Consider the following 23,311-nt stretch of genomic DNA (forward strand, 5'->3'; position numbering starts at 1 on the left):
ATCCCGTTTTCAGATGTCCATTTTTTTTCTTGAAATAGATCAGAGACTAGACAGAGGGTATTTCCACGCTGAGCTGATAATTTTGTACGGTGTTTATCGTAATAACTCGCACTTACTTCTTCTTCTTCTTCTGGTGCAATTAGTACAATCCTCTGGGTAGAGTATTTTCGGGCTTTAATTAGAGTCTACCCCCAGATTTTGAAAGGATTGGATCAAACTGCACAACACAGTCATCATAGTGCACAGTTAGAATGGCAGATTAATTACAACAGACTACACTAGTCTACAGTGGCAATTATTTGTTCAGGCTTCTGCATTGACGTTTTAATGCAAGTCTCTCTGTCGTATCGAGTCTTGAGAAGAGGATATGGGAACATGTCATTTTTGGTGATTCTACTGTAAGTCCATTGCAACTTGTGACACAGGACCAACAAGGATTCAAAGAACACGCGAAGAGCTAGAGGAACATATCCTGACTTCCTGTATACTCTGCTGAGCCTGAGACTAGCCATGTAGATTGTACTGTAGAGTACATTGCATTGTAACTTGTAAGTGGATTTTAATTTTTGATTATAGCCTTCATGCATGTTTAAAGACTTATAATACGGGGAAGTCAGGGGAAGTCCACAACTGTAAAACTGCAGAAAGTTAAAGAAATCCGATAAATGATAAGACAATTATTAAGTTTCAAGTGATGACCAATCAATCACTGATATTATTAGCGATAAACAACTCGGTGGTTGATTTCCTGCTCTGTACTAGTACTACTGTAGATTTCTAGTATAGTCACCTGGTAACCCTCCATTTATATTGCCAAGATGTTTTTTTGTCCAGAAAGGTTGTGTAGCCGAACAGTCGATTTTAATTTGAAGAAGTTTATGCAATATTTTAGAAATTATTTAAGTTGTGTGTTTGTGTGTGTGTAATTGGGTTTTTACAGACGTGTTTCAATCAAATATGATTATTTACGTCTGGGGACTGACCTTTAACGTCACCATCCGAAAGACGTTTAAGTCTTATATTAGCCATTATTATAAAGGACAAAAGTCAATATTTATTATGGTTAGTGCTATTTGATGCATACTTTTCATAAGTCCAAAGGCAATTAGTGAAGACTTTATTTTTGATAGATGTCTGGACACCCCTCTCCCCCATCATAAATAATATCTGATTGATACAAGTCTGTAAAAACCCAATTACACAGATAAATCACGGAGTTGCCATTGCATTTGATCGAAACTATAAAACTTCAATTACTTTCTTATCTACAAATACAATGTATACACCATAGTAATGAAATTGATTATCCTGGAACTTTTTTTCATTGATGCAAACCCTTTTAAATACTAACCGGTATATATTAAATGAATTCACATCACCTTATAGATCTAAGTACATCACCTTTTTGCAAAAAATCATTTAAAAAATGACACCCTTGCAAAGTAGTCAATGTATTCACATTACAATTCATAAAGAAAAATGTCTTCGTTTCTGAGGAAACATGTACCTTTTCTTTTACCTCCAACTTCGAAGGTCTATGCTGACATTGACAAGGAAGGAAACCAACGTGACATTAATAAATAGCATCCAATAACTGGATTCCTGACCCAACTATGGCGTTTCGAACAAGTTACAGTGACGGTGCACTGAGTGCGGATGTTCAACGCGATGCAAACCCTGGTGCCAACTCTCTTAAATACCGCACTCTACTAAAAGAAATCGACAATGGATTAGGAGTGAGAGATATGGAGAAGCTGAAGTACCTGTGCCAAGACTTGGGGGTTGCCCCACGAAAATTTGAGACTATGACCCGCGGCATCTACCTGTTTACAGAGCTAGAAAAGCTGGCTCTGATCACAGCAGACGACATTTCGATGCTGGTCGTTCTGATGCAGGCAATCAATCGCTATGACCTGGTGAAGAAACTCAAATCATGGAGCAGCAAAGAAGGGAATTTGGCCCACAGGTTGAGTGCATATAGGTGAGTAAGTCAGTTTGATTGGAGAGAGGGTAAAATATACAATTTACTTCATTTGTTAGGCCTAGAAATGTTTTGATAAATGACATATGTTATGTTACACTTTTTGGCGTTTATAGATTCTACCGAAAGTTTAAGGCTATTGAAGTGCAATTCTTGCAATTTTGAAATACGCAAAGAAAAATGACTCTAGAATTCTTACTTTTATTGTGATATTCTATTTTGGTCGATTACTCTGGAGTCTGGACCCCACAAACTTCAAATTTTAACAGGGCACCTATTCTTACAGACCTTAAAATTGTTGATATAAACCCCTTTCAATAAAGTTAGTATGGAGACTTGTCTTATTAGATGTTCAGAACATTTATACATTTTGCATCTCATTTAGGATGGAAACATTGATTTTTGTTAGTAATTAACACATTTTGATAATTTCTTGCATTATCCACATTCAACCTATAACTATCACTTCCAGTGTAAGTTCATCCAGGCGCGGATCCAGGGGGGGGGCCGAGCGGGCCTTGGCCCCCCCCCCCCTCCCCGCAAAAAAAAAAAAAAGAGAGAAGAAAGGAAAAGAAGGGAAAGAGAAAGAAGAGAGAAAGGGAAAGAAAGAAGAGGAAGAAGAAAAGAAAAGGGGGAAGAAGGAGATCGGGGGGAGGCGAAAGGGCCTTGCCTCCCAGGCTGTTGACCCCCCCCCCCCCCAATAAAAAAAATAAGAGAGAAGGAAGGAAAGGGATATAAAAAAAGGAAAAGAGGAGATACTGGCGTACTGAAAGGGGGGGGGGGCTTGGGGGAAATCAAATTCAAACGTGGTTTATTTCTAATTCCACAACGGTGGATTACAAATAATGCAGAAATGACATAATTTCCGAGATTTTTCCTCACTTTTTGAATGAATGAATTCAGACAAGGATTAAGAATCGAGAACGGTACAACGAATCGCCTTCTTTCTCTCATAATCTTATGAAACGTCAAAGCTTCCGCGCTTCGCGCGGGAGGGGGGAACCTGAATTCAGACGAGGATTCAGAGGCGAGAACGGTAATACGAATCTTTAATGATTTAATGGAACGTAAAAGCTTCCGAGCTTTGCGCGGGATGGAGGGGGAACTAAATTCCGATGAGGATTATTTTCGAGAACGGTACAACGAATCGTCTTCTTTCTCTAATGATTTAATGAAAATTAAAAGCTTCCGCGCTTCGCGCTAAAGGGGGAAACCTGAATCCAGACGAGGATTAAGAGTCGAGAACTGTACAGCCAATCGTCTTCTTTCTCTCATAATCTTGTGAAATTTAAAAGCTTCCGCGCTTCGCGCGCAATGGAGGGGGAACTAAATTCCGATGAGGATTATTTTCGAGAACGGTACAACGAATCGTCTTTTTTCTCTAATTATTTAATGAAACTTAAAAGCTTCCGCGCTTCGCGCAGGAGAGGTGGTGGAGAATCTAAATTCAGATGAGGATTATTTTCGAAAACGGTACAACGAATCGTCTTCTTTCTCTAATGATTTAAGGAAATTTAAAAGCTTCCGCGCTTCGCACGGGAGGGGGGAGCCTAAATTCAGACGAGGTTTAAGGGTCGAGAACTCGACAACGAATCGTCTTCTTTCTCTCATAATCTTGTGAAACTTAAAATTTTCCGCGCTTCGCGCGGGAGGGGGAAAACTAAATTCCGATGAGGATTATTTTCAAGACCGGTACAACGAATCGTCTTCTTTCTCTAATGATTTAATGAAAATTAAAAGCTTCCGCGCTTCGCGCGAAGGGGGGGAACCTGAATCCAGACGAGGATTAAGAGTCGAGAACTGGACAGCCAATCGCTTCTTTCTCTCATAAACTTGTGAAACTTAAAAGCTTCCGCGCTTTGCGCGGATGGGGAGGGGGAGACTGAATTTAGACAAGGATTAAGAGTCGAGAACGGTACAACGAATCGTCTTCTTTCTCTAATGATTTAAGGAAATTTAAAAGCTTCCGCGCTTCGCACGGGAGGGGGGAACCTAAATTCAGACGAGGATTAAGGGTCGAGAACTCGACAACGAATCGTCTTCTTTCTCTCATAATCTTGTGAAACTTAAAATTTTCCGCGCTTCGCGCGGGAGGGGGAAAACTAAATTCCGATGAGGATTATTTTCAAGAACGGTACAACGAATCGTCTTCTTTCTCTAATGATTTAATGAAAATTAAAAGCTTCCGCGCTTCGCGCGAGAGGGGGGAACCTGAATCCAGACGAGGATTAAGAGTCGAGAACTGGACAGCCAATCGTCTTCTTTCTCTCATAAACTTGTGAAACTTAAAAGCTTCCGCGCTTTGCGCGGATGGGGAGGGGGAGACTGAATTTAGACAAGGATTAAGAGTCGAGAACGGTACAACGAATCGTCTTCTTTCTCTAATGATTTAATGAATCGTAAAAGCTTCCGCGCTTCGCACGGGAGGAGGGGGGTGGGGGAGAATCTAAATTCAGACGAGGATTATTTTCGAAAACATGTACAACGAATCGTCTTCTTTCTCTAATGATTTAAGGAAATTTAAAAGCTTCCGCGCTTTGCACGGGAGGGGGAGAACCTAAATTCAGACGAGGATTAAGAGTCGAGAACTCGGCAACGAATCATCTTCTTTCTCTAATAATTTAATAAATCTTAAAATTTTCCGCGCTTCGCGCGGGAGGGGAAAAACTAAATTCAGACGAGAATTATTTTCGAGAACGGTACAACGAATCGTCTTTTTTCTCTAATAATTTAATGAAACGTCAAAGCTTCCGCGTTTCGCGGAGGAGGGAGGGGGAAAATCGCCCCTCCCTGCACCGACCCCCCCCCCCGCATTACGTCACTGTTTGTCACCATTACGTACCAATATTTGGCTCGCAAAATTTCAAATTTGGCCCCCCCCCCTAAGAAATCCTGGATCCGCGCCTGAGTTCATCATGTGCTTACCATATCCAGCTTTTCATATTTATCATGCTGATTGTTGGCTAAAAAGAATTTCAATGAAAACTGACTTGTCATATTCGTTCGTTCGTGTCTCCTTAGATCAGGATTAATTGATCTTCGGAGTGGTTGCTACTTGTTATATTAATCAATGTAGGCTACACTTTTATACAATATTTCATCCGTTGGAGGGGTTTGGGCATTAAATTGCTCTACTCTTAAATCAAGGAGGAAAGTAACCACACTCTGTTTTGGTTTTGCAGGAGACTGATGTTACGAATATCTGACTGTCTGAGTCGAGACGAGAGGGACCAGTTTACTTTTTATCTCAGTGGTGGAGACTCTCCTCTTCCTGTTGCAGCCATCGAGGAATGCAAGTCACTCTTACAGGTGACTTAGAAAGAACATCTTATTGTAAAATAATTCACTGACCAAGTGACCAGTGATATTTATGGTTCTTCTATTTGATATAGGCTGCTAACTAAATCTGTCCAAAATTGTCATCCAAAATCAAGGGTACTAGTAATGATGTAATTACAATCTTTTAAGAGCTTAATATTTAAAAAAATTACTTCAGTTTCAGTAAACTTAATCACAAGCACAGCAAACAAAATTAAGAAGAACAGATTTTTAATGGTGACCATTTCTGAAAAATCCTCTTGTCAAACCTGATATAGAAACTACATCAAGAGCAGAGCCATTTTTAATTTTATCTTACATGCGTATAGGCTATTTTTGTTCCCTTTTTTAAGAATCTTTAAGAAAAGCCACCCGTGGTGACTGTGTGGTTACTAAGTTTCGAGGAATTGATATTTTAATTAATTACCCCTCAAAAGTAGGTTGTGTTATGTAGCCAGCATGGCTTTATGTATGACTTAATCACCTGACTTTATTCAGTTGCATGTGACATTCAATTGATTTGTATGAAATAAGTTGAGGTCCAATCTGGGAGTCTGGGTAATGTAATATTTTAAAACTATACTTTTTACGCCTCCCCTACAAAGTAGCCGGAGGCATTATGTTTTTGGGTCCGATGTAAAGTTACATACAAATCAGAAGAAAAACAATTTGTGATAGAGAAATATTGAGCAAGGACGCTGTCCGTACGTCTGTACAGGTACGTCCCTTCTCGTGATCGCGTTATCTCAAGAACCGAAAGATGGATTCCCCCCAAACTTAGGTCATGCATGTATCTTGCAGAGCTAATGAACTGAGTAGATTTTGGGGTCATGAGTTGAAAGGTCACAGGGCTCATTATGTATGCAAAAATAGTTTGTGATCACATTATCTCAAGAACCAATTGATGGATTACCACCAAATTTGGGTAATGTATGTATCTTGCAGAGCCAATGAACCGATTAGATTTTAGTGTCATGAAGTCAAAGATCAAAGGGTCATACATGTATATGAAAAATATCTTGTAATCAAGATATTCTGAGAACCTGTTCTGGGAGTGGTCTTGTCGAGCATTTTAAGGCGCTTGACTGGAGATACAAAGGTCGAGGGTTCGAATCCCGACAGCACTAATATCCTTTGGCAAGATATTTACCTGCACTTGCTACTCTCCACCCAGGTGTTAGATGGTTACCTGGTAGGATGCCACATTGTTGGTCAAATAGTTTTTGAGAGTCAAGTAACATGGCCTGGCTGGAATACTCCCCAGGGAGTGGAGATTGTGCACACAGTGTGTGCAAGCAAGTATTGAATTCAATGACCAGATTAATAGTATATTTGTAAAGCGCTTAGAGACATCGTAGATGTATTAAGCTATATAAAATGGAATATTATTACAACCAAACTTGAATTTTAAAAATTGCTTCTGTTTTGGTTTGTTAAATCGCTCTATGGCAGAGGCATCATTTCAACTGCTCGCAGTTGAAAATCCATCTAGTTTGTTTCAAAGTTGGGGAGGGGGTCAAGAATTTTTTTGTCTTTTTGTTTTTCTATATGAACATAGCAGTATTTTCTCTCCTCTGTAGCTCTTTGTCCTGATGGAGAAGTACACATTGATAGGCCCAGGAGATCTGGAATACTTCACCAATATCATGCAATCCATCGGGAATATAGCCATTGTCAAAGAAATAGAGAAATACCTAGGTAAGAAGCTTCATTGTGAATTAATGATAAAAGCAATCAATGAAATAATCTATGATGGTCAATACACTTTATTATCAGTCTCTCAAAGACTGCACGTCATTTCAATAATAAAAATGTTTTTAAAAAACTCTTATTTGATGTCATAATATTGTATTCATTTCATATAACATGTAGGCCATATGCTAATTTGATTCATGTGAGCACTTGGGTTTTGTAAGTTGATGTTTTGTTTTCCATCAGTTTTGAACAACTTTCATTATTAGTCAGTGTCGTTATACATTTTACCTTAGATATATTTTCAAGTTGCATACTATTCTTTTTTTTAAATCAGCCATTGAAAGGTCAATACATCACGTACATCACGTACATCACGCACAACCCTCTTCCAGCCAAAGTAAACAGTTCCACCAAGGTGGTGGAGTGGCATACAACACTGGCAACCAGAGCAACATGAGAAGCAACTCTGCACCAACATTTGAAGGATACACTCAAAACCCACCATGGGATGGTCAAGATTATCAAGGGAAACCACCTCCACAACAACAGCAACCCTACAATTATCCTCCACAACAATACCAGCAACCACAGCAACAGGCAACACCATCATACAGTCAGCAGAACCCACAGCAGTGGCAGCATGGACAGCAACCAGTAATAAAGAAGGAACCTGAGGACAGAACAAGCAGTGCAACCTCCGGTTTGACTGTTGGACCTGAGAGGCCAAAGTGGTACTATGAGGCTGTTAAAAAAACTGGTTAGTCACTTTGGCTTGTAGTTGTAGCAACTTTAGAATTGTGATTTACAATTATATTTTCAATCAAACACCTGTGAATGACATCCTCAAGACTTTTCATGGAGAATGTTGGAGTCCTTAAAAAGTAAGGTAATTTGCATTGCTTCTCTCTTTCCAGGCGTGTAATGGGTACTGACCAGGATGTAAGCTATATTATTATTGATATGTGTGTTTTCTAGCGATTGGTTGGAATATTTCCCAATGGAGAGTGCATGTACACTGTAAATGCAGAAATTCAGTTGAATCAAACATTTAGGTTAAGGAAAGAGAATTATAAAGCTATTTAAGCAGTTCCTTGTCATTGGTGAAGAGCTATACAAATGCTAGATATTGTTGTAAATTGTAATCATTATTATTGTTAATATTGTGATTATTGGTGTGATTATCTATTATGATTATTGACAATATGTACAAAATTGGATAGCCTTAGCGTTCAGAGTCTCTCTGTACTCAACTATTGGATTTAAAATCACAAAATCTTGATTATAGGAAAGGCTAGTTACATATTATTGCAAAGAACCCTACATGGAGCTGAAGGGAGAAAGGGACGATGTGGTGTACCTTTACATATCTATGCATTACTCGGATGAAGTTTTATTTTATTGTTGTTTTTTTTAATTTTTATTTTTTTTAAATTTTTAATTCATTTATTTATTATTATTATTATTATTATTTTTTTTAAATTTATTTATTTATTTATTTGTTTATTATTATTATTTTTTTATTTTTTTTTTTTATTTATTTATTTATTTTTTTTTTTTTTGGGGGGGGGGGGGGGTAAGACACTCTGCAGTCAAAAATGGGTATGGGGGGGGGGTTGGGTGGAGCGGGTGCCTGATCAGGGTTCTAGATACCTTTCATGTCTGCGTTGATATGTTTGAAAAAAAGATGTAGCTATCATTTTTTACATGACCTCTCTTTCGATCCAATTAGGTGTTGTCTATGCCGATAAGTTATGGGAGAATGTGGTGCAGGGGATGAAAGTAAATGAAGTAAGGAAGAAAATGCAGGAGATGAAGATTGCTGAGCAGAGGAGGGCGGCGGAGAGCATGCCCTCTGTCAAGACGGAACCGGGTGATGATGAAAGGGTAGCATCGGTCACAAGGGACCTTCGCTTGGGACCGATAGAGGATACAACAAGATCCCCAGGTACAATACTTTATTTTCCCCATGTTTCATGTTGTTCCCTGGTATCATAGACAAACATAATTCACTTATGTTTCAAATATTGAAGTATACAAGAGAAACTTACAGGGGAACTACAATTCAGAGCATTCGTAGAAAGATATCCTTGTAATTTTGAGATGAATTTAACAAAATATTTAAAAAAATTGAACTATAGAAAGCAGAGGAGGAGTTAACTGCTGTGAATGGAAACCTCTCATTTTCACTTTTGTCTCTAATACAGACACCATACCTGCCAACCCTTACGAATAATCCAAAATATTCTGTTTTTCTGGATTTCTAAGACCTGAAAACCCGGAATATTTCAATTTTTAATTTTAAATTTTTTTTTTTGGTGCTTAAGCCAAATTACAGTTAAGCTTGTTTTATTATCTGCGCGATTTGAGAGTTCACGTATTGCGTGCGTTGAATGGCTGCATGATCGAGCAGCGAATTTGTATTTGCTTTTTGGTACAGATTTACCGCGTATTGCCAGTTACACTGCCACTGCAAGTGCGATTTCTTATTTTCGAAGGCATACCGTGCTAAAAATTCCTAATTCTTATTTTGAAATGTTGGCAGGTATGAGATACATGAATTAACTCACCATTTTTTGTGGACTTAGTACTGATGTAAATTTGCAGGATTTGCAGGATTATCTAATGTTTATTATCGTTCCATACATGCCAGCTGTACTGAGAAATATGATGGATATCTTCTTTCTCAATTTTCTTTATAGATGAGACATATTTTACGAGAGGACAAAAAACCAAAAAAAAAAAAATAATAATAATAATAATACAGAAATAAATAAAACATAAAAAAATAATGATAATAATTCAACTAGATATCTAGTCCATAATAAAAATGTATGGAGGAAAAATGGGGAAATGGAGAGTTCCCATGGATATGATTAGTGATCTTAACTTTCAAAATTGATAACCTTTTAATAGTCCTTGCTCAATATTTCTCTATCACTAATTTGTTTTTCTGATTTGTATGTAACTTTACATCAGAGCAAAGCAGCACACTCACTAACGAGGGACATAGGATAGTAGCTGCTCAAACTGCTACTGTTAGACCACATCCAAATACAGGTAATTAACTCATTTCATAAAGTCTTGTCAGAGAAAAATGGAACACTATAAGATGAAGCTTGGATCTCCATTGTACATGTATTTTTATTTTGCCACTTTGATATGCATTGAAATGATTGAATTTTAACATCACAGACATTTTGTTTCTACCCCATTATACTGTGATGGAATATTTCAATTATTCATACTCAATCTTCAAAGTACTAGCACTTTCTACTTAGTACTTTAGTGTGTATGTATGTTATATTTTGAGGTCATGAAAGTTCTTCCATATTAATTTCACTTTCATGACGAAAACTCGTTGTTTAAAATTGAAACCCCCTTTTGACTTTCACCACTACTTGTACTAGAGCTGAGATTGTGATAAGCCCTAAGTAAACACTAGCGCTGTAATCCACCCCCACTGAGACCTTGATGAGATGATAGAGAGAGAGAGATATAAGCATGATATACTGTTTTCACACTGGCAATATTTTGCTTAACCCCGATCTATAGGTGGGGTTAAGGGGGGGTCTTAGCCCCACCTATAGTACGGGGTTAAGCCTATTCCACTTTCTGTTCAGACTGGCTTTTACCAAAGTGGGCTAAAGTTGGCTAACCCCACCTATAGTACGGGGTTAACTAACCCTGCAAAATAGCAGGGCTAACTCCGCAATTGTGGTGCTAACACCTGCTAACCTTGCGGTGCCAAGCAAATGAATGAGAACAGAAACGAAAAAATAGTCCGGTACTACGCAATGGAGCGTATCACAGCTGGCCAGATGCGAAGTATGTCCAATCATAACATTCACGATATCCGGGGTTAAAGAATTGCAGTGAGAACAGCGTGACTTTTCTTATTCCGGAATAGGCGCTAGTACAGCACTAAAAACAGCGTGTGTGAAAAGCCAAAAAAATAGTCCGGGGTTAAGGATAGTACGGGGCTAAGCAAAGTACGGGGTTGAGCAAAACCAGTGTGAAAAGAGTAATAGAGGGGGAAGGGAAGGGAGAAGGGAGAAAGAGACACATGCAGGGGTTCCGGAACTATTTCCTTTGTATAACGCCAGAGTTAAAATTGTTGTTATATCGCCAATTATGGGTCATTTTGCTTCGTTCGAACTTTCATTTCGGTCTTCATCTAAATTATTAGTGACTTTTGGACATGAAAATATTTTAAAACAAGTGAAATACTTATTTCCTACTTCTCACTTCCTTTCAGGCAGAGCCCCAGTAAGAGTTTGTTTACACTAGTATTACGTAATACCCTTTTCTAACTGCACTGATTTTCATCGAATGCATCCGGACGCATCCGATGAAACGGCCAGTTAGAAAGCAACAGAGGAGAAAAAGGCGATTAAATAGCCGATGAAAAGAAGAGAAATAGGCGATTAAATTCTCCTGCTCAAGAGCAGGAGAATTTCTCATTCTGTCGGTGTGACACCGATGAAACGGCCAGTTTGAAAGCGTTCGGGAGAAAAAGGCGATTAAAACAGCGATTAAAATGGTCAAAGGTCGCAGTATACGCGCTTTATCGTAACCAGCTGTGTTTGTTGACTTATGGTTGAACGTGCTGCATGCTAGCTAGATGGAGCGCGGGCGCGAGTGAATTTCACCGGCAGTTAGAAAGCGACGGGGAAAACTGCGGTTTCACCTTTGTTTACATAAGGAAAATTCAATCGGTATTTTCATCGGTGTGACTCCGATAGAAGCCAGTTAGAAAGCAGTATCAGATGATGAAGAGTCCAGCTGCAATCCAATATCATAATCTCTCACGCAGAGCCTCAAGGCTCTGTCCAAGTTTTTAACGAGAGAAACGAAATTGGGGCAGTGGCACCCCATCAGATTTCCATTCACTCCTGTGTTAAAGTAGTAGCTCTCTCAAAGTTTTAACGAGAGAAATGAAATTGGGGTTCTGGCACCCCACCAGATTACATTGATTAATTGCTTTGTTATAGTGGTGGGGTATAGTTTTAAAGAGAGCTTTTCATAATGGAATGAAAGACTAAGACATTTCTAAAACTTAAAAGGAAAGCTTGAGAAATAAATTATATTCGATGAGAAATTTAAGGTTAATAAGAATTTTCTTTATACAATGGCACAAACAATCCAAATTTGATAGATACATGTATCATTATTCTCATAGAATGACCATTTTCTGTATCAGTGTTTTGTTTTCATTGAACACTGTTTGCCATCGAAACCTTTGGTACAGGAAGCTGTACATGAAGACCATCAAAACATAAGAATGGCTGTTCTTGTGTCTACCAAGCAGTCTTTATACTCAGATTTCACTGTTTAACATTAAACCATGAATATGTTTTATTTCATCTATAAAGACGCAGGCCATATGCTAGACTTGCCAAAGTACAAGATGGATAGGTTGCCCAGAGGATTGTGTATTATCTTCAATGCAGAGAATTTTACAAGGAAAAATCTACATAAAAGAGATGGCACTGAAAAGGATGTTGGTAAGATTTCCCCCTTTGATCCTATCTCTGTGGCATTGATTTGATTTGATTTCATTTCCAGGAAGACAAGGAGTATAATAATAACAAAGAATGCAAGAAAATTGAGTACAATAACAAAAGAAAAGAAACCATCAGCTAATGCGTGTGGATCACCAAAAGAAATTAAGATTATGTATAGCACTGTCCTCTTTACCTGATGGTATAATACAAAAATAATTCAATATTAAAAACATGAAAAAGACATGAAGATTATAAATATAACCCCTGCTCTGGTAGGAATTATATCCTTTGGTTGGAGGTTCCAATGAGATACATGTGTCAGTACAGATATGAAGTAGTCAGTTTGTCATTTGAATTACAAGAGTGAGATAGTTTTACCTCGTATGTAAACTTCAATGTTACCAAAGTAAAGTAATGTTTTGGAAGGTTTCAACTTTTTCTTTTTATTTGGTATTAAATACCAGCACTCCGAGAGTTGGTTTTTTTTATCGGAGTATGACATTTGTCCATCTTATCTATATGTTTTTGACAGAGGCATTGCTGAATACTTTCCAAAATCGTCTGAAGTTCAAAATTCGTGTCGAGCAGGACCCGACTGCAGACAAATACTTAAAATGTCTGCAAGAGATTGCAAGATCTGACCATTCTGAATACGACTGTTTTGTCTGCATCATTCTGTCGCATGGATGTAAAGGCCATGTTTATGGCACTGATGGAAGATTAATGCCCATCGATGCCTTGACTGGTATGTATAATGAAACACTTTATGGTAATGAAAACATCTCTGCCATTTTCAGATTTATACCGTAGAGGCATAATCTTGACAATTATATCTGTTATATCTGCTTTGCATTTTTAATATATTAAAAATTATCCTTGCAACTCTACATGAGAATCAAAGAGTGCTATTAGGATAATGGAATCGGGAGAGAGAGAGAGGAGGGGGATTAGAAAGAGAGAGAGAGAGGGAGGACAGAGAATGTGAAAGAGAGGGGGAGGGTGGAAGAAAAAAGAGAGGGAGGGAGAAAGAGAACAAGACAGAGAGATAGAAAGAGGGAGAGAGAGAGAGAGAGAGAGAAAGAAGGAAAGAGAAAAGAAAGAAAGATATATAAACAAAAAGAAAGAGAGAAAGAAAGAGCATGGGGTAAGAAACTGTGAAAGATAATATGGGGACTGGTGAATCCCTGTCGTACTGATCTAGTTTAATAAGTTTTACTAAAATATTGCTTTTAGCTCGCATTCCAAAAATACATTAACTGAATTATTTTTTTCCCTCTCGTCGCTTTCAGGATTATTCAGAGGCGAGTATGTACCATCTCTTGTGAACAAACCCAAACTGTTCTTCATCCAAGCTTGCCAGGGAGATAATGCTCAAAGAGCTGTTGACATCCAGCAAGACGCAACCACTACACTACCCAACGAATCGGACACCCTCGTCAGTATGTCCACAGTCTCGGGGTATGCTTCCAACAGGAGTGTCTCACAGGGCACTTGGTTTATTTCTTCGTTGTGTATGGTCATCAACTCCTACTACAAACAGAAATTGGATCTTCTTTCGATGCTTACCATTGTTAATGATCAGCTCAGTAAGGCAGCAGATAAAGAAAAGGGGAAGCAGATTGGGAATCCTTCCCACACCCTACGCAAACAGATCTACTTCAACCAGGGACTAGGTGAATAAATATCTGCTTTGGAAGCTTCAAATAATAAAAATATAATTTCTGACTTAATCGTATCTTGAAAGGAAAGGTCCATTTTGTGATAAGACTAGATGATCATGGACAGTGAGTGTGAGTTGTTTTTTCGTGATGTGTACCAGTCAGATCTCATTAATTGTGTGTTGGGACTGACCTTAACGTCTCCATCTGAAAGATATGACTTGATTTCAAACACAGGTCAGTCACAGTTGGTTTGCAGGTGAAGAACAAGAGCTGACTACTTGACCAATTCATGATTTTAACGTCACCATCCGAAAGCGGTTCTTAGATTCAAACTGGTCAGGCTCCGCACTGTCTATTTCTCCTTCGAAAGTTGTCATGGATTTTTGTAAGACACAGTGAATGATCCTGCTCTTGGCAGAAAATCAGTTGATCACTTGAATATTTTTTACATGACAAATTATGCTGCAAAAGACCATGGCAGGGATGTTTGTGATGGAACAAATGACAAATGTCATGATGCTGTATCCTATGACCCTAGAACATTGCAGAACTAATCTTCAAGTGATATTAGAAGTTAATAGAAAGAGTTTGTCTACCATGGGTACTATTAAGCTCCAGGAGTGGCAGAATACTCTGGATAATTGCATGATATTTTATGTGACTTGTATATATCATAAACCTGTTTCAAAGCATTGAGACAATTTATCTATCAATACGCTGCTGACTTTCTTATAATCTGTAGTTAAGTAGTGGTATGATTTTCTGATTTTTATCTCTCTTGTTTGGCTGTTTTTGGAGAATGTGCTCATTATACATCAGTTATAGTATGTTTCCTTTTTTTTTCAAATCACTACCGTAGTGATTACTACATGTAGTGACTGCGGCAGCTTTACAAAGTTCTAAACAATGAACATTTTTGTGACCCAAATAGAAACTTCAAATTGTGTTCTACAACCATAAGAACGATGATATCAAACTTTATATATAATAACGTTATAGCATTTCATTGATTCTTCCCAAAAAAAATTCTTCATAAAAATGGCACTAGATATTTTTATTGAAAGTTTCTTATCTTATGTTCCACTTGTGAGCCAAGGAAAAAATTGTGATTTATCATAGATTATGTATTTAATGCTTTTACTATGTTACATAAATTACTGCATGTACCTAACATATTTTAAAAGCAAAACTCCTGAAACTCCATGTTGTTCTGCCTTTTTTCCTCATTTTTTAATATTCTACTTATGGTACTTATTGTATATTCTTGAATATGATTGAAAAAAAGATGTAATTGCAAGAAGAGTATAAACAAAAATTGAGTTAACATGTGTGTAAATGGAATAATGTCATTCTAAATGTCATCGTATTAGATTAGTAAACTAGTTATGAGAGTTTAGATGCATTTCTTTCATTTGGTTTTATACAACTCACTCCTAAATCCTAATCAAATGATTGGTCACACGCAGTCACGTGTCAATCATTTACCGAGACTATCCCATGTTTTTTATTAAAAGGGGTGCACGAAAATGTCTTTAATGAATTCTTTTTACATCAAATAACAACGATGTAGGAGTTTCATTGTATTTAACAAACAAAGCATGTTTTTATTCATTCATTTATTTACAAGATCCATCTGCTCTCGTTGATGCTGTTTACAGGCGGATCCAGGATTTCTTAGGGGGGGGGGCCTAATTTAAATCACACCGGCTGAAAATTCGCTCAGTGGGGGGGGGGGGGTGGGTAATGAACACTGATTTTTTTTTTTGCTCCTGAAAATTTGAGAATCACGCGGGCCGAAAATTCGCAAGGGGGGGGGGGGGGTAGTAAGCACTTTTTTTTGTTGGTCTCTGAAAATTTCTAAAATTGCACCCCCTCTTAAGCGTTGGAAGGGGAGATAATCTCCAAAAAAAAGTAAAATTAACGTGTTTTTACACTTTTTTTTTCCCAGGGGGGGGGGGGGCTGGGCCCCCCTCTGGATCCTCCACTGGCTGTTTATACAGCTATCATGCTCAGCCTGACAGCTTTGTACAATAGATGCATACAGCCTCAACTCAAGTGCAGATAGATTGTATAGTGAACTCATTCGCATGCATCTTTAGTATCGTGTGAAAGTGGTTGACATCCACTCTCAAAACAAGATTGGTACAAGATGTTGCAGAACAACATTCTCATTTTTGCCTCCATATTTTAATTTGCCTCATTGTCACTCATTAACACTGCCAAGCATATCTGTTTGTTATACATGTTAATATTTCTTTCCCTTACTTTTCTGCATCTTTTCCCTTGTTTTTAATAAATATGTACATTGATGCAGACAAAGTGTGTAGGAAAGACTTGGCTTGCTAAGAAGTGGGATGTACGTGTGCCATTAACTGAAGGGTTAAGAGATGATGATTATTGATTAATGCTTATTATTATCCATTAAAGATATATAACGAAGCACCAGCAATCATTGGCTGATATGCACAGTGATCTGAGCATTTCCATGCCTTAGCAAGTTTGTATGTACATTTTTGTAATGAAAATAGCTGGCCCTATTCGAGTTTAAGATGTTGAAGATATTTTCTGTCAAATTTATCAACGATAGAAAGAAATTAAGTAAATTTCAAACTTGAAAATTTGTCGATGACACGTTAAGAATAGAAATAGTGGTCCAAACCATTTTTGCATGGTAATATGTTCAGTTTGGGATTTTTTCCAAACTGCTTGGCAGTGAAAAATATTTAACTGGCATGGTTCTACTTGCTCGTACAATGCAAGGATGCAATGGTTGTGCGTGAAGTTATTAATGGATACGTGCAGTAAGATGGGTAAATCTAGTACCTGTACTCTACCAAATAAATACATTTTGACAGGCATATTTTGTTAAAATATCTCTTTTTAAGTTTTAAAAATTAAATGTGAGGATGCAGTATAAAAAATCAAGTATTGACTGTCTATTTTTCAGATCTTAGTTAAAACTATGGTTCCTCGGTGATCGCAAGACTGTACTATGCCTCTCGTTTCAGGTCACAGTACAGTTTTGAGATCACCTTTGGCAATACTTTTAACCGTGCCCATCAAAGCAGTCAATAGTTATATATCATTCAACAAAGAGTTGATCAGTGGCAGATCCAGGGGGGGGGGAGGGCCGGGCCTCACTACCCACCCCCCACCCCTCACTGAATGAATTTTCAGCCGGCACGATTTTCAAATTTTCGGGAGCAAAAAGAAAAAAAATTGGGCCCCCACCCCTAAGAAATCCTGGATCCGCGCCTGGAGTTGATACTATTCTTATATTTTGTTAGCCCACGTGAAAGGCTTTGTATATTTTTCTTCTATTTTGTATTAATGACAATAGTTTTATACATAAATAAAGTGAAGATTCTTTCAGCTTTAAAAGAATGTCCACTAAACAATGTTTGGTCGGAATAGAATCTTATACAAGAAAATGTTATCGTAGATACTATGGTACCATGTCAAATTTTTTATGATTATGTTATTTTTGGCCTCATAGGCCTTCTAATTAGGCTGGCCGACATCTGATGACGGTGTGATTTTTTAATAAAGAAATAAACTAAAGTAAACTAAATGGATATTTTATATGAAGAGATAAAATTATATCATGAACCTTGAGCAGTCTTGTCCTTTGCAACCTTTCAGTGTCTTTGAAGATATAATTTGTGTACAGTGAGTGATGAAAAGGAATATCATGTTTTTGGATAATGCTTTCCCTCTTTCAGAAATAAAATTAACAGAAGAACCAACATTAATTAATATAAAGGGAAATCCAAACAGCAACAAAATCAGAGAAGTAGGATGGTGAAAGTGAATGAATTCGGACAAAAATGAGAAAACTTAATTTTAAAACTTATAATCACTATAGGTATGGGATCTTCAAATTGGCTGAATCGGTAATATCTCTGTGATGTAGTGGCGAAGAACTTTTTTTTTTTTTAAATGTATGTCTTATTGAGGGTCTATATTCTCTTTAGACTTAGAGAACATATAATAATATGCTACCCAAAATACATATATTTTGAGTGGTGCCTCGAGGGTTAAGGCACTTACTAGAAAAACGGGTCTAATGATATTCATTAGGTACACATACATAAAGTCATATTGATATTTATATACTGCCTTTACATAAATATGCTTTACATAATAAATGCTTATTCAGCGGCTGGCTGAGTCGTTGCGATTTTTTTGGGACAAACAAAACCAAAAATGTGCTTTTAACCCCCCCCCCCCCCCCCCCCCCCTGGGTATAATATCTATTTTGACATCAGATAAGGAAGATGCAGCTTAACCTCCGGAAAAGCTTTTGTTCACTTGGAAGAGGGCTTTTGGGAGGGCTAGCGTCAAACCTTGTCTATAAAAGCTATATATTTTTCATAATTAGCTTGGCTATACTGGAGGGGAAATTGTTATGCCGGAATAATTAAAGCACACAAAAGAGAGTTGCAGGCAGAGAATGAAAATTTACGTAAGAATTAAGGCACAACTTATGCTATGACAGGAGGGGCATGGTTTTACTTGGAAGGGGCACATTTTGATCAATGGAGGGGCACCTGTTTGTCACCGATGGGACCCTTTCCTTAGTTTTGGGGGGAAATGGGGGCCACCAAACCTCTCCCATCCCCCCACCCCCGATTCCGCCACTGATGAATGTGCTCATTATCGGTCTTACTCGGAAAATTCAATGCAATTTACAAGGCCGCTGGGGGTGCGAAAAGGGGTACAAATTATTGTCTTCCCCTTTTCTTCCTTTTCCCTTCTTTTCACTTTTTCTGTTATTCTTTCTTCTTTTTTTCGCCATCAAATTGACGTGCTTTGCCTTGCCTTGCCGTGCCTTGAAGACTCGTCTGTCCCTTTTTATATGGGACCAGAGGACGATATTAAATGTTATTTACAGGCATCACAAACTTGTGAATAGACTGCCCAAAAAGTAGAATTAAATGTCATTCCAGGTGCGGTTAATTTCTTGTTTCCGACTTGGTTGCAAGGAACCTGAAAAGAGGGAACGGACATGATCAGCCCCATGAATAAAAGAAAAAAATGGGAAGGGGGAGCTAATAACAAATATTAAAAAAAGCAACAAGCAAACAAACGAACAAATAAATAAATAAATCAGAAAATCGGAATCGGTGATATGACCTCTACTTACCACCAGGCACGTAGCCACGGGGGGGGGGGGGGGGGGGCACATGCCCCCCAAAATTTCCAAGATCGGTTGAACTTTTTTAGACCCCCTTTTTTTTTTTACCGCGATCTATTACATCATGATGAGTGCTTCTTTTTAGGTATGAGAAGTACACATTTTCAGCTCTGATAGGTACTTTTAAAAATATATTAAGTTCCCCTCGGTCATTTTAATGTAATTATTCTTTGATAAGTACCCCCTTTTATTGATATTTCCCACTGTCGCTTACAAATTGTGCCCCTTTGCGGTCTTCTAAAGTTACTATCTACTATTCTATAGTTACAAAGAACCGAAGCAGCTTTTTGTAGTAACAGGTGCCCTATTTCGGAAACCACGATAAAAGGTAGTAGCCGAGGGGGCAGGTGGTACCATGCCCAAATATTATATAAACGAACTGTGTGCCCCTTTTAAAAATATAATCGTGCTCGCTTTCAAAGCTATCTAATGTTCCTTTTATAGATATGCATAATAAGTGTGCCCTTTTCCCACCAAAAAGTTTTCACATTTAAACTACCATGGCATATTAGATACTACTGCCATAACAAGTATTTTCCTACCTATCATCTTATATAACCTCATGCCCTTTTGAAATTTGCTCTTTGTTTAGGAATTTAAAAAAAAAGGTTATGCCAATGTAGGTGCCCCTTCCCCGGAAAGTGCCCTTTTTATTCGGGTGCACCCCCACTTTGAAAGACGCTCCGCTGCCACTGGATCTCCGTCTAAACCTGCACCCACTCCGTCGATCCTGGGACCAACTCCATTCAGCCTAGCACCAACTCTGCACATTTCATATTAAGTAACAGTATATTTTTTCAAAATGAGAACATTTTTGTTCATTATTAGGTTAAAAAAATTGTCTCTTAGGCATTATTTTCATTTGCAAAATGGTCATGATGAAATTCACTACCCTTTAATATTGCACGTTATCAAATAACAAGCAACACAATAGACGCTCCATGGAACGGGGTATATCACAATATACCATACATCAATCGGTATTCTCTCACTCTCAATTTAGAATCTCTTCTTTTTTTCCTCCTATTTTTCTCTCTTTAACACAAATCCAGATCTCTTGATACCAGTTAGCGACTCATATTGAAGTCTGCATATACACACAAGAAAAAGTACTTACCCAATAAACAAAACACTAAAAAGTAACCTCTTTTGGGAGTGTATTTTAAGTGATTTTAAAGAATGGTGCTTTTTGAACTAGATTTAAACGTTATCGACACGTGCCTTCATTTAAACAAAAAATGTACTCCTGTTCACGTTTTCATCTAACCTAAAAACCACCAATTTATCACGCGACTAGAGTAACGTGATTCCACTTACCTCTGTAAATCAAGTGTTTATGACCAAATAACCACTTGACCAAGCAACGAGTTTTTTGTCCGTTAACCGATGGTGGTGATAAATACGTAATTATTTGGTCTTGTAAGCATCTTTATCGATTGGTTTCACAGGTTATCCAAGGTTGATGGTAATAATCACGTTACTTACACCGGCTCATCGTCTTATTGTTCTGTCCGTGAATCTCTGGTTATATTAAATTAGTAATTATGAGGTGCCTTACACACCTCTTTAAATGGTTTCAAAGTTACCATAAATTTCTTGGTTATGATCACGTGGCTCAAGCTGATTACTAATCTAAGCTGTAAACACGTGATATTTAGGTGTGAAAATTAGTAATTATTAGGTGTCTTAAAACACCTTTTTAAATGGTAGTCAAAGTTGCCATAAGTTCCGCGGTGATGATCTCGTGACCGTCTCAAACGGATTGTTTATCTAAGCTGGGCATACGTGACTTTTAGGTGTGACAAATTAGTAATTATTAGGTGTCTTAAAACACCTTTTTAAATGGTAGTCAAAGTTGCCATAAGTTCCGCGGTGATGATCTCGTGACACAAACGGATTATAAATCTAAGCTGGGCATACGTGACTTTTAGGTGTGAAAAATTAGTAATCATTAGTGTCTTAAAACACCTTTTTAAATAGTTTCAAAGTTACCATAACTTTCTTGGTGATGATCACGTAGTTAAGACTGATTACTAATCTAAGCTGGGCGTACGTGACTTTTAGATGTGAAAAATTAGTAATTATAGGTGTCTTAAAACACCTTTTTAAATAGTTTCAAAGTTACCATAACTTTCTTGGTGATGATCACGTAGTAAAACTGATTACTAATCTAAGCTGTGAATCCGTGATATTTAGGTGTGAAAAATTAGTAATTATTTGGTGTCTTAAAACACCCATTTAAATGGTAGTCAAATTTGCCAGCAGTTCCGCGGTGATGATCTCGTGACTCAAACGGATTATTAATCTAAGCTGGGCATACGTGACTTTTAGGTGTGAAAAATTAGTCATTATTAGGTGTCTTAAAACACCTATTTAAATGGTAGTCAAAGTTGCCAGCAGTTCCGCGGTGATGATCTCGTGACTCAGACGGATTATTAATATAAGCTGGGTATTCCGCGTTTTCCAGGTGTGAAAATGAGTTATTCCTGGGTGTCTTGATGGTTTCACAGTTACCATTTAAGTTCCGTGGTGATAACCCCGTGACTGTTGGCATATTAATATGCTCACCAGTTGATAACTGACTGTTTGCATATTTTCATTGCACCAGTTGATAACTGATCTGTGTGCATATTTCCAGTTGCACCAGTTGATGACTGACTGTTGAACATGAATAAGGGAAACATTAACTATGAACTAAAATAATTTCAATAAAATACAAGTATATGAAAAAAATGTCGATTAATTAAATTATGTAAGTCTACTTATTACCAATGCCTTAACATTGGAAATACAGACGTACCAGTATTGAAGTGTTGTTGCCATTCAACTGGTTGGAAGTTTTACCAAATAGTTCCAATGGCTCAGCTAGACCAGTTGAATTCTAACTGGCCTGGATCAACTGGATCATTTAGCCCATTTCAATTTCCAGGGTTACCAGTTGGCATTAACTGGTTCATCAACTGGACCAGTTGCAACTAGCTTTCTCTTCTGGGATGTTTGCACCCCCCCCCCCCCCCGCCCCCCACCCCCTCTAATCCCAAACTGCTTCCGGCGCGCCTGGACGTAATTATGGAAAATCCAAGACACGATGTTCAGAAACGGGATGAGAACGTCATTATTTTGGTTCATTTATTGTGTAACATTTGCGTAATTATTGGGTTGAACGCGGGTTACAGTAACATATTTCCTCTTCGACGTAAATTTCACGTGAATGAAGAACATGATTCATCTCAAGTCAGCCTCGTAATATTCACGTGAATTTCACGCAGATATTTTGACTAAAACTATCACTAACGCTTCACGTGTTTCTGTGACGCGATAAATTCGTTTATGAAGATGTAATTTCATAACCAAATAAACACGGGAGTATTAGGTTTACAAACCATGGTCTCCAAGGTAGAGATAATCACGTTATTATAATGGTGATATTGCAGTGACAATTGCGTGATTTAGTGTACGTGTGTTTTAAGTGACCTAGTGCAATAAACGTATTAACACATTTACGTAAATGTCAGGTGTTTGAAGAACGTAACTCTCCTCAAGTCGATACCTTGATATTGACGTGATTTTCACGTGATTTTGTTTATTGGGTATACACAAAACAAAAACAACAACAGAACACAATATTTTTCGTGAATGCAGTAGCAGAAATCCGAGATATAATAAAGAGGAATAAACACACCAGGGGCGGCGATCCCGGGGGACGGGGGGGGGGGGGGGAACACGTCCCCCCCCGGAAAATATGAAAAAGTGCAAAAAAATAATGTACAGCAAACCCTGACTAAAGACTGCAACACACTATTAGGCTTGGAGGGCCCAAGAGTGCAGCGTTTAGACAAATAAAGGTGCAAAAATCTTCTGGCTCGGCGGCTATGCTCCCTCGCATAATATCCTTCCAATGATATAAAAGTGAATATTGTAGAAAAGCGAAGTGTTAAAAAGTGTATCGTATGTT

General features: G+C 37.9%; 1 protein-coding gene across 2 annotated transcripts; it reads left to right on the forward strand.

Moving 5' to 3' along the window:
* The first annotated feature begins 3 nt into the window (after nt 1-3).
* Nucleotides 4-14,598, forward strand: LOC585496. Of its 2 annotated transcripts, none has more exons than XM_785320.5 (10): nt 4-548; nt 1,534-1,981; nt 5,164-5,290; nt 6,880-6,997; nt 7,329-7,751; nt 8,724-8,939; nt 9,971-10,051; nt 12,367-12,498; nt 13,031-13,243; nt 13,788-14,598. In XM_785320.5, the coding sequence occupies exons 2-10, from the start codon at nt 1,614-1,616 to the stop codon at nt 14,177-14,179; spliced, it is 2,070 nt and encodes a 689-aa protein (XP_790413.4). In that variant the 5' UTR covers nt 4-548; nt 1,534-1,613; the 3' UTR covers nt 14,180-14,598. The 2 variants fall into 2 exon arrangements, with proteins under 2 accessions (XP_790413.4, XP_011680539.2); XM_011682237.2 differs by having other exon boundaries at nt 12,373-12,498.
* Nucleotides 14,599-23,311: the final 8,713 nt, after the last annotated feature.

This window comes from Strongylocentrotus purpuratus, unplaced genomic scaffold (genome assembly GCF_000002235.5).
Source record: "Strongylocentrotus purpuratus isolate Spur 01 unplaced genomic scaffold, Spur_5.0 spur5_scaffold_7, whole genome shotgun sequence".
NCBI classification, from domain to species: Eukaryota; Metazoa; Echinodermata; class Echinoidea; order Camarodonta; family Strongylocentrotidae; genus Strongylocentrotus; species Strongylocentrotus purpuratus.

What these genes read in the sequence shown, in the direction of transcription:
- LOC585496 (XM_785320.5), top strand. Translation starts at nt 1,614, where the DNA reads ATGGCGTTTCGAACAAGTTACAGTGACGGTGCACTGAGTGCGGATGTT. An exon ending in GGATACAACAAGATCCCCAG is followed by an intron (nt 8,940 to 9,970) that starts GTACAATACTTT and finishes ACTTTACATCAG; the next exon opens with AGCAAAGCAGCACACTCACT. An exon ending in GCCCATCGATGCCTTGACTG is followed by an intron (nt 13,244 to 13,787) that starts GTATGTATAATG and finishes CGTCGCTTTCAG; the next exon opens with GATTATTCAGAGGCGAGTAT.